Raw genomic sequence first — 12,322 nt, forward strand, 5'->3', positions numbered from 1 at the left:
CTTATTGACGTTGCAAGCTGATAACTTTTGGGGTAACTGGTTACGGAGTAACAAATTAAGTAACACAGTATCCCAGCATAAACCATGGTGCTAGAAGTACTTGTAGGTAAGGATGCCTCGTGAAGTCTCCGGCAGGCTGGGATTGCAGAGTCATAGTCCAGTCTTCAGGGGTTCGTGAATAAGGCCACACCATCAGCAGCACAGAACAAGTCACTATTCAGTCAGCAGTTCTTGGCATGCTATTGCATCCATTTGAGAACTGAGCGCTTGACTGTTGATCATCACGTAGCAGTTGGATCAAAGCTACTCATCGTGAGCTGAGTACGAGTATATCAGACCCACCACGCAATAATGTTGGGTGGGCACAGCGACAATCCATTTCATGATGGAAACGGTATATATTTGCGATTGGCTTTAAGCTGGCCCATGCATTGCATAAGAAGTTGTGGGGACAGAGCCAGGAGTGCAGTTTCCAGGCTCTCGGACTCACGTGGAAAGGTGCTGCCTCAGGTAGTAAATGGCCATCAACTGTGATTGGATGGCCATCAGCTGTGGCTAGTTGGCCGTCAGCTGTAACCAGTGAGCCATTGGCCACTAATATAACTGCCGTGGCTAAGCTAGCAGCAAAGAGGGGTTGGCAAGAAGATGGTGGCTGGCAAGCACAGACTGCAGTTAGCATGGCTGAGTGCAGGTTGCGGATAGTGTGGCTCCTGCTTCCTGTGTCTCCAACCCAGCTGCCAGTGAGACTATAGTGGTATGACTCCTGTCGTGCAGGAGACCCTGCTTGCTGCGCCATGTGTCGTGCCGGACGGCCTGCGGGGTCTCTGCTCCCACTCCCCATACAAGAACGCAGGATATGGTGAGGCCAAAAAGGAACACACAAGGAGCCATAGATAGGGGAGTCATACCACTATATTCTCTCTGGCGGCACTATACTCTCACTGGAGGCTGGATTCACACTGTCCGCAAACCGCCATCCACGCTTGCCAGCCCAGCCGCCATCTTCTTGCTAGCCCCCATTCTTCTCTCTCTCTCTCTGCTAGCGTAGCCACAGCAGTTATATTGTGGCCAATGGCTCACTGGTTACAGCTGACGGCCAACTAGCCACAGCTGATGGCCATGCAATCACAGTTGGCCATTTACTACCTGAGCCAGCACCTGTCTATGTGAGGCCGAGAGCCTGGAAACTGCTTTTTGGGGCTCTGCCCCCACAACTCCCCTGTCTATGGCTCTGTGTGTATTCCTTTTTGGCCTCACCATATCCTGCGTTCTTATGTGGGGAGCGGGAGCTGAGACCCTGTATGAGTCCCTGCATGATACCCTGTATGACAAAAGTATTAATTTTTAATTGGATCATAATAAGTTAAGGAGGGGATATTATAATCTCCAAGTTAGCAATTAAAAGAGCAGTAAAAGAATGTATAGTCTGGTGTTTTTAAGCCTATAGTCACTGAAACAGACTTAAAAATATCTATTACAATTACAAAAATATGGCTAGAAAATTTTAATCTGCTTTTTAGAGAACTAATGGCAATATGTTTCATTTGCTTGAAGAAAAAGATTCGCTTTAAAATGCACTCCTCAATACTAAATGTGTTTATTCAGTAATGAAGGGTGACTAACTGGCTGTGATTGGAAAACAGTAGTAAATACCATTTGGGGAGAAACACAAAATAGAGAAGACATGATCCTTAAGTAACCTAAAACTCTACCAAAATAGAACACACAATTGAGAGGGTGCTTTTAATTAAGTTCTTTCTTTTAAACAACAGAGACCCATTTAAGCTGGCTCAAGTGAAAGCATATTTATTCCAGGATCCACCAGCTCTCATGACTAGGAAGCAGGAAACAGTGACATATAGATCTGAGAGGGCAGTGGCCAGAAGCTGCGGCTCTGGAATCACACAGACCTTACTTAGCTCTTCCATTTTAGTTATGTTACTTGGACATGTTATAGTTCACTTCCCTAGGCTTCAATTTCTTATTATTTAAAATAATAATCATGGTTATCTCATGGAATCTCAAGGTTTAAGTTAGATATGGTGTTTCCCCAAAAATAAGACCTAGCCAGACCATCAGCTCTAATGCGTCTTTTGGAGCAAAAATTAATGTAAGTCCTGGCCTTACTTTACTATAAGACTGGGTTTTATATAAGACCGGGTATAATATAATATAATATAATATAATATAATATAATATAATATAATATAATATAGTAATAGGTCTTATATTAATTTTTGCTCCAAAAAACGCATTAGAGCTGATGGTCCGGCTAGGTCTTATTTTCAGGGAAACACAGTAATGTATATAGTGTGTTAGGTAGAGTGGTTTTTCAGAGTAAATGCTTAATAGATGTTGGTTAATGCAATTATTCTTACCCCAAGAGCAGCTGTGTCCCTTAGGGACTACACCTGGTGTCAAAGACTGAATGTTTGTGTCCCTCTCAAATTTATATGTTGCAATGTAATCCCCAATGAGATGGTACGTGGAGGTCAGGCCTTTGAGACGTAACTGGGTCATGCCGGTGGAGCGCACATGAATGGAATTAGTGATCTTACGAGACTAAAGAGCTAGCTTGCCCTACTTCTGCCCTGTGAGGACACAGCAAGGCGGCCCTCTGTACACCTGGAGGAGGGCACTCCCCAAGACTTGACAATGCCAGCCCCCAGATCTCCAAGTTCCAGCCTCCCGAGCTGTGAGAAATCAATGTTTGTCGTATGAGCCACCTTAGTCTACGGTCGTTTGTTATTAGCAGCCCAAACTTGGACATCTGGTCCATTAGCCAGGGTTCTTCAGAGAAACAGAATCAACAGCATATATGCATAAAGACAGAGCAATTTATTTTAAGGAATCGGCTCATGACATTGTGGGGTCTCACCAGTCCAACATTTGCAGGGCAGGCTGGGGCAGACTAGAAGTTGAGGTAGGAGTGATGTTTCAGGCTTGAGCTCACAGTCCACAGGGCAGAACAGCAGACTGGCTGCTGTTTGTGTGCTGAGGCTTATTTTTGTCTGTAGCTGATTTTTCCATGTGGCTGGCTACCTCAGCTCCGAGACTGGGAAATATGAGGCAAAAAACAAAACCCAGAGAACAAAGTGTCACTGACTAGATCCTGACTGAGGTCTCTGCCTTCTGCTGTTAGTTTTATGTATGATGTCCATGGGTTTTAGTTTTACTTAGTGGGCAGCATAGGGAAAAGATGGCTACTTCATCTTCCCAGAACAGAAGTGTTCCAATTATTTTTTTGAATATAGCTGAATGAGTTTCCTTTTGTGGCTTCTGGGTTTAGTGTCATATTTAGGAAGACCTCCTTCATGCCAAAGTTGTTAAGAATTCTCTCATGGTTTCTTCTGGAATTGATTTTGTTTGTTTGTTTGTTTTCACATTTAAATCTTACCCATTTGCAACCATCCTGGGATAAAGTAGTTTTGTATGAGTTTATCAATTAACTAGCAACATTGCCCTGAATTTGCCAATTATATACCTACTTGAATTATTCCAGACAAGTTATGATCACCATTTAAAAAGGTGCCTTCATGTTTAAAGGATATAGAAACTAGGTTATAGCTATCTTTTGGGGTAAAAATATATATCCCGTTTATCTACTGAAGAAATTCATAGGCGGAAGAAGAAATTTGCTTCTTACTAAATTAAGATCTTGCTTTTTGTCTATACAAATGATGCTTTAATAGTACAAGATATATTGGAATAGTGAGACTGTCCTAATCCTTTAGGTCCTATTTTTGTTTGAAAAAAGGTTCTTAATGACATACTGAAAATAATCCAACATAGTAAAAAAAAAAACAAAAAAAAAAAACTGGGATGACCACCGGTTTTCACGGTGTTATAATGGAAACATCTATTTTAGGTTATTTATGACAAAGGAAGGAATTATAATCAGAACCAACATAATTTTCTCTTAAACTTCATTTTATGACCACCCCTTCCCTGAAATACATTCGTGGAAAATTTTGATATTGACCTGGTTTATACCTGAAGCCCCTGTGGCCGATGTAAAAGTTCCTATTTGTGTCAATTATAGCTGTGTTGGAGTTCGATTCCTATCAACATTCATTTCAACGAAGGGGAAAATTACTGCTACATTGCCACACCACTTCATTTTCCTATTTCCTTCTGCTTTTTAAATAACTCTCCACGATATCCAAAGACAGGGACCATGATGACAAAACAGAATGATGGCAACACAAACACAAGAAACAATTAAAAATCAGGGAACGCAGGTAAAAAACATATTTGTGGGCAAGGGCAACCTGAGAGGACTATTTTACTACCCAAAAATAATTGTTTATCTGTGTAGATGAGGTACCTTGCTGAATGAAGGGAGGCTGACATGATTGACAGGTTCAGACAAAATGCCTACTGAATTCCTAACCAGTTACATCTCTTAACACTGAATTTACCCATATGAAAGCTTCCTGCAACAGCATGGTATAGGGTGTGCAAAAGATGTATGTGTTTGGGGCTGGGAGAAAAGTAATTGAGTGTAAGGGAAAAGAACCAGCAAGATGGAAGAATTTGATCAGTGAAGTTGTGGTGAGAATTCTAGTCATTTTGATTTGCAATTGTACATATTAAAATAATTATTACTTTGTTCTCCAATATTTGCTAAGTTTCCTAATATTTGTTAAGTTCTCTAATACTTCTCTAATATTTGCCATCCCCTGGTAGCAATGAACTATGAAACAAGATGTGAGTTGGTTATATTAAAAGGCACAATTTATTTTACAATCAACACAAGAAACTATGAAACAGCACTGTCTTCCGCTATCACATTCTAGCTCTGTTTAAATACTATACTCTCTAAAAACTGATGCAAGAACATTCTATAAATTAGTTATAAATCAGTTTCTGGACAGGAAAGGTCACAAGAAAAGCTTACAGGAAGATAAAAGTCAGCCTTTCAAGTGGAATATGACACATGAATTAGTTTTACAATTGTGGAAACAGAATGTTTAGCCATTATTTAATCAAGACATTCATGATACTTTTTTTCTTTTAAATTCACATGCTGAGATAACTCTGACAATGCCAAAAATTTGACATTTCTAAAGATACAAATACTGTAGATAAAACGTCACTGCAGGAACAACATAAAGTTCAGACAACTCAAGATCATTTCTATAGAAAACTATAATTAGCGGAACTATTACAAAGATCTTTTACCATACAGCCTTTCTTCATTTTGTTACATCCTAATAAGCAGAATTTCACTATTCTAAGTGCTATTTATATGCATTTTATTCACATATAACTTATGATTCTTTTAACTACCCATCTCTGTGGCTATAAAAGTTTTCCTTTCCTGAAAAATCTCCTTTCTCCTATACCTGTTCCGCTGCCCCTTTTGTTCCCTAGAGCCTGTATTTCTTCTTCAAGGGGATTTATTTTCCTTTGAAAACAATTGCTGGAAAACTGGTCTCAGAAAGGAAATAGAAATATTCCTCCTATATTTTGAAAAAAAAAAAAATTTTTTCCCTAGGACTATCTGTCCAATTATAGAACAGAAACCAGCAGGAAACTAGGACATGGTAGACAGAGCTTTGCTGGAAAGCACTTATTCTATGAAATCCTGCCACAGTGCCTTGCGGGTGTCACAGGCAGTGAGGGCACAGTCACGTGAGTTCTCCAGCTACCTGCCGGGGTGAGGAGCATCCAAGCTGGCCTTTGTTCTCTTTTACTCCTCAGACACCTGTGGACCTGCAGTAGTATCCTGTGAGCCTTCCAGCCCAGCATCACACTGGAGAGCTGCTCTCTCCCCTTCCACACACTCTTTAGGATGGCAGTCCACTTGGGAGACTGTCGTTTCAGCCTCTGGCTGCTCTTCATTAACACAATTAGAATTGACATCGAGTTTGCCATCTGATAAAAGGGAAAGAAGAAAAAAGTCATTTTGTTGCCAGACACTCTTCTAAGCACTTTATGTGCATTAAATTATTTAATCCTCATAATAACCACATGAGGTAAATTATTCTCTATTATCATTATTTTACACATGGGGAAATGAGAAGAGAAGGGTTCGGTAACTTGCTTAACGTTTCACAGCTAGTAACGCCACATTTGAACTTAGACCTCTGGCTCCAAAGCAAGGCCTTGAAATCAGGATTGTTGTCTGGGATCTGACACAATCTGCATTCAAAGACAGCTTTGCCATAAACTCGCTTGGTGTCTGAGGCGAGATCACTGACAGCACAAAGTTGTTTCCTTACCTACAAAGCAGGGGATGATAAAGCTTATCCTACATTTATCGCAAATAAAGGTATTTCTAACACTGAGACTAATGTGTGGCAAGGACTGATGTTTAACAGTCGGGAGTTCCCACTCCACCGACATTCCTATTCTCTCACCTCTTGTTTAGACCACGACCAGCTGTTACTCACTGCCCTCAACACACAGGATATGAGTTTTGTCCGGAAAGCAGGAGGAAGCATGGCAGTCAGAAAGCCTGACTATCCTCTGAACAATTTATTTATATAAATTAAATTTTCTACAAATTATTCAATCCCACTAATAGTGTTTCTCACCCAAGTGGTAAAGGGGACAATGTCCCTTGACGGGTGAAGGTGGAAGTGCTTAGTATCAAAGTCACCTGGGCAACTGTTACAGACTCCAAGCATTCCCCAAAATGTAAGCTACATTCTCTGGGGTGGGGTGCAGGAGTGGGTGTGGCTCCCCTCTCCAGTATGCAAATCGTTGTTGAAGCAACTCCCTGTTTCTGATGCAGATGAGTCATACACCTCATGAGGGACAGAGATGAAAAATACTACGGAACTCACTGCCCTGACACTTGTAGTAATTTATCTGTGCATTATTAGATCTGCAATTTAATTTGTCATTCATAAATCTGTTCTGTAATTTCACCTGCAGTTTTATAATTAAGAAATTTAAAAGCTTCCGACCTTAAAATCTTTGGGTAGCCATTAGGGGACATTTAATTATTCACTTAGTCATAGACCTTAACATCCTTTATGAGAATATAAGTAAATACTGAGAAGCATCCCACTGTTCCAGGGCAGTCTGCTGAGTCAGAAAGTAAAATGTAGAATAAACTACATTTGTCAGAGTTTTATGTCTTCTGTTTCCCAGTGACATGTACACTGACTACATTCTACATATTATCCCAAGGATTCAAAACAGGGACACATTTGAGTTTCAGTGTGATCCTTATGTTGGTGACCCCCAAGCCTCCTTGGTCCCCGGAGAAGACTCAGTTCCTGTGTGTCCCGTGTTCCTATCATCTACCATTCCTCTCCTCACTGAGGAGCAGAATGAGCTCGCTTTTTATATACACACCCTTCTCCTCTTCACTCCTTCCTTTGGCAGCCTCCAACTGTTGTTTCTCATAAATGTCCTTGAGATGCTTACAGAGTTTCTTATGTGCAAACCAGTGTGTCTTCTGGCAGGTCTGATCGCAATATATTACCTGAAAGAAAGCAGTTGTAGGTTTAGTTTCAAGAGCTGTGACTGCAGGATTTTCTAATGATGACATTAAACCAAGAGCTATGCTGTTAAAGTGTTACGTTTTCTATACTTTATTTTAAAACCATGATGTGTGGATGTGTATTGATTTGTATTTGTAATTTTTAGCTTACACTTTATAACAATAAAGGATGGTCTACCAAATGGTCTACCAAAGGTTCTAACAAATGGTTGACCTAAGAACCTACCATTTGCCAGGACTGGTACAGTATAAGGACAAAGAAGACACCATTGTTATCCCAGAGCAAGCTCGGGTTGAGAAAAGGCAGGAGGGGGCCGCATGTAGGGAGACAGACACCTACCAACATAATTTATATCCTAGTACGGGATGTATAATAACAGCAATGGGAGCACCGAGGAAGCAGTGACTCATGCTAGGTGGGGGAGTCAGTGGACAAAGAAATGGATAATAAGCATTGCAAGTACAGGGAATATCTTGTACAAAAATGCAGGAATAGGAAAATGATATGTTTGTTCAAGGACAGTAAGAAGTTTGCGTAAATGGAGCTTAGATTTTTGCAAGATAATATGCCTTTCACCTAGATGGTGTTGACTGCATTATTGGTCCCAATTCTTCCCTGCATCCATACACTTTCCCATGTGATCACAAAGTTCTTCTCACTGAAGGGGAGGAGAATTGACCTCAGATTTGGCCATGTGACACGTTTTGGCCAAAGGAATGAGTTAGCATGGCAATCTGAAGAGTCCTTGTGTGTTTCAACTTGCCCGCTTATTCTTCTGCCATCACCATGAGAACCCACTCAGGCAGGCCTGCTGGTCCAGGGAGGGTTAGAGACACAAGGAACAGAAGTGCCCTGGCTGAGCCCAGCTAACCACAAACGTGGGAGAAATAATGACTGTTGCTTTAAAGACTGAATTTTGGAGTGCGTTTATGTGCAGTGATACTTAACCAATGCAGATGGTATCACTTAATTCTCACAACTCTAGCCCCATTTCACACGTAAGAAAACTGAGGCTCAGAGAAGTAAGTAAGTAAAGGAGATGAAGCTGGAGACGTAGGGTATAGCAGAATATGCTGAAGAATGTCAACCTTAAAAACAACAGGAAATTAACATTATCTGTAGGGTTCAGTGAATGTACAGACCGATGCATGTGTGCAATATGTGAATGTGAGAAGCATACAACAAGCAGATAGGCTCTTTACAAAGATAATTCTGGCAGAGGTGGGTAGTATAGTCCAGACAGCTGAACAACTAGTGACAGTCAGAAGGAAGTTAAGTTTTACAAGGAAGAGTTGATGAAGAGATTGTAGTAAAAGTCAATATCCGAAGATTTAAGATTATATATTTATGAATTGTCCTATTCTAGGTTCTCATATCTGCACCAGCCTCAGTTGTCTATGGATAATCTTTCTCTTATAGCCATTCATTTATTCAAATCTTTTCTTTCTTTGGATGATCAGCACAGAAGTTGGGACAGCCTGGGGATTTGGCAGAAGGCGGCACAGAACTACATTTATCCCATAGTTCTCTTCCAAATTACTTTTAAGTTTTAGATGCAATACTTTATATCTAACTATTATAATTTATTAGAAAACTAATGTCAACCATTATGCTTACAGAATATTAAAACTCAATTTTCAATTTGGATGAAATCTAAACCAGATACCAATGAACTTCAAAGAACTTCTTTCTTACCATTTTGCATACTGAGCATCTTTTGCTTGCTCCCTTTTCTCCGCAGGTGGTACAAAATTCAACGTCTACAAAACCCACCTGACCAGTGATGGCTTGGGTAAGTACAGAGAATGCCGTGGGATCAGAACCCTAGAGTGGGTATAAAGCGGAGAGAAAACACTCTGAAATCACCATTGAAAAACTACTGAGATGACACTCCATGAGCAATGTTGTCTAGAAGCAGACATATAAGAGACAAAATCATTAAGACTAGAGATTACACAGACGTTATCTATGACAAAATGGCAAATACCTTTTTCAACATACGTTTTTCTACGCAAAGTATATGGAAGGTAAGTCATAGCTTCAAATATGGCAAGATTAAAAAAATTGGCCCTATTCTAGCATAAAAGTATTTTTCAATTAAGATTATTCAATAAGCCCAAAAGATTTCAGATACAGGACAATGAGCTCAGAATGGAATTTTCTTAGAACATTGTTTTACACTGTTCTGTATATCAAGATAGTCAAACAAAATATTCAAAAGATTGAAGAAGTATTTTAGTAACATTCATTTTGAAATTGTCATGTTCCTCCTGACAACACACAATAAGGACTGGGTTTCCTTTCATATTAAAATGCTAAGAGTTCTCTTTTAGAATTAAGATAGTATAAGGGTGAGGGGAAAATATAGGTAAAATGAAACCACAGATACTAGATATCTAAATAATTTCACCAGGAATGAAGGTCTATGGCAGTTGTGCTCAAATGATGGTATGAATCGGAGAAAATTCAGATCGATCCTACTATCCCATACCTTCTGATTTAGAATCTCGAAGCATGTGCTCGATATACCTGCATTATTACAGGTAATTCCGAAACATACTAAAAGTTTGAGAATCACTGGTACTTAGTGTTACACTAAACACTTATTAATCTACATAATTATTTTGCCTCAAAAGTAGACAACAGTGTAGTCCACAAATCAACAGAGTATGATATATTCAACAGATTTACAAATTACATTTTTCTGTTCAAATACTTTTTTCACGAAATTGACTGAGACCTGTTCCAAATCCTCCCCAAAATGGGACTTGGGTGGGAGTCAGAACATAATATTCTCACAGATGTAACCAAAGATAAGACTAAATGGTATTTTGCTAGAAGCATGGCTGCTAATGTGAACTATTACTTCAGGAAAAAATTGATGGCACAGCTGAGTAACCACATGGAATCTTTCTTGCCACTACTGGATGACAAGAACTCTGTCTTGCTATAGAAAATCTTGTCATCTGCTTTGTTAAATAAGAATGAGTTTAAGTAGCAAAGCTCCACCCATGGAAAACATTCGGCCTACAAACAGGATACTGTATTCAACGTGTCCTATAAAATCAGATATATTATAGCCTTCCAGAACTTAAAATATGCACTATGAATTGATAAAGCAAAGTAGCATTAAGAATATATCTTTTATAATGCTGGAGCACCATTCCTTAAGTGTGTCCATGCTTCACACTTCCTGCTGGATGCTGGGATAGGCAGAAGCCAGAGTTGCACACGAGGCAGAGGGAATCAACCTCTGCAGCAGGGATCGGGCATCAGCATTGTCAGAAAGGGCAGAGGTGACCCTCAGGGTAGCCAGCCGGGAGAACACCGTGTTACGGAAAAGGTTAGCACTGCTTCAGGCTTATGAACTTGCAGTATAAGGAAACCCGTTCAGAAGTAAACAGTGGCTACCTGCAGCAATCACAAGCATTCCAGATAAATCAAGTTTTCCACAGAGCAGAATATGTAACTCTTAAAGAACAAAAATTTTTAGAGAGAAAGTTTTTTCAAATGCATTAAATTCTATCTTTTCTTTATTAATAAACATGTCCTGCATCACTCAGAGCACTAGGATAAATAACCATTATACTTCATAAACTAACTACATGAATCTATGATACAAGGCTAAGATGATGAATTGTTGACCTCTATACTGACTTGCGTTGACTTTTTTTAAAGTACTCTGGGCAGCTATTTATAGTTTTTGTGTTTTCCCCCTTGAAGGCAGAATGTCTACTACCACTTGTTAGTGCTGGAAATACCCCAGAGCAGCCACTGCTAGCTGTTTCTCTGACAACCATTCCACCAAATTCCTTACTAATAGAGGCATAATTTTGTTCAGTGCAGCAGTGTTTAGACCTGCCCAAAAGACCCATTTTCCTAGATGCCTGTGCAGCTAACAGTGGTCATGTGACACAGGCAATGTTTCTGGGAGCTTATGTTTTCCAGTTATAGACCTGCCTAGGATAGGAATGTAAGCTTGGAGGACGAGCATTGGATGCCTGGCAACCACAAGGTTGTAACGCATGAGTACCGTAATCTAGATGGCTAATGGAAGAATGGGAAAATGTTTGGGTCCCCGATATTTTTGAGCCACTGTACCAGATTTGGTCTGCCTATCTTTGGGCTTCCAAGTTTAAGTAAATAAACAAACCCTTATTTATTTAATTCATACTTGGCTGGATTTTGATATGTGTGGTCAAAACACATTCATAACTGATAAACCACCCTCATAATTTGCTAACTTTAATTTTCCAAAAGGTTGAATACTAAATAGCCAAGTATATTAAAATGGGGAAAGCATCTCTATGGGAAATCATGGAGAGCTCTCATGCATAAATCAATGCATGAACTTTATGCCTAAGAGAAAATAGCTGATAAAGGGTTGATGGAAATGTATAAAAGCATGACTGGTGGAGAGAAGGTGAACAGAAACCTGTTCAAAATAGTGAAGGCAGGGAGCATCTTATGAGATACTCCTGAACTAAATATGTTGCAAAAGGGCAATAAGTAATTCAAAGAACAGATACAAAAGTTAAAATTTATTTACCATAGCTGTGAAGTATAAATAGATTTTTTTTTTTTTGTTACGAATAGAAAATTTATAAAATCAGAGGCATTAAGGTAGGCTATAAGAAGCTGGGACATATTTTGAGATTGTTTATCAGGACATACAATGAGCTGCCCCACACTCATCCCTTCACATCTTCACTAACCAGAAGCCATCAAGCTAGACAATCAATTTCAACTTTCATCTAGCGTGGGACTTTCTACTGGTTTTTCACAAGCTACAGGTGAACATGTGTGTATCTATATTACATAGTACATGTGTACCCACTTTTACAGGTTTTACAGAGGTATTT

At 39.6% G+C, this 12,322-nt stretch overlaps 1 protein-coding gene across 1 annotated transcript in view; it reads right to left on the bottom strand.

Annotated features, from left to right (window-relative positions):
- Positions 1–4,711: 4,711 nt before the first annotated feature.
- The window catches only part of ANKMY2 (ankyrin repeat and MYND domain containing 2), a 34,332-nt gene continuing 26,721 nt past the window's right edge, over positions 4,712–12,322 (bottom strand). Inside the window, exons 8-10 of the mRNA XM_019727144.2 lie at positions 9,156–9,284; positions 7,312–7,441; positions 4,712–5,880 (exon numbers count right to left, since the gene is read on the bottom strand). Coding sequence (XP_019582703.2) covers positions 5,696–5,880; positions 7,312–7,441; positions 9,156–9,284 — 444 coding nt within the window. The 3' untranslated portion in view covers positions 4,712–5,695. The remainder of the gene's footprint in view (positions 5,881–7,311; positions 7,442–9,155; positions 9,285–12,322) is intronic.

Source organism: Rhinolophus sinicus, linkage group LG09, assembly GCF_036562045.2.
Source record: "Rhinolophus sinicus isolate RSC01 linkage group LG09, ASM3656204v1, whole genome shotgun sequence".
NCBI classification, from domain to species: Eukaryota; Metazoa; Chordata; class Mammalia; order Chiroptera; family Rhinolophidae; genus Rhinolophus; species Rhinolophus sinicus.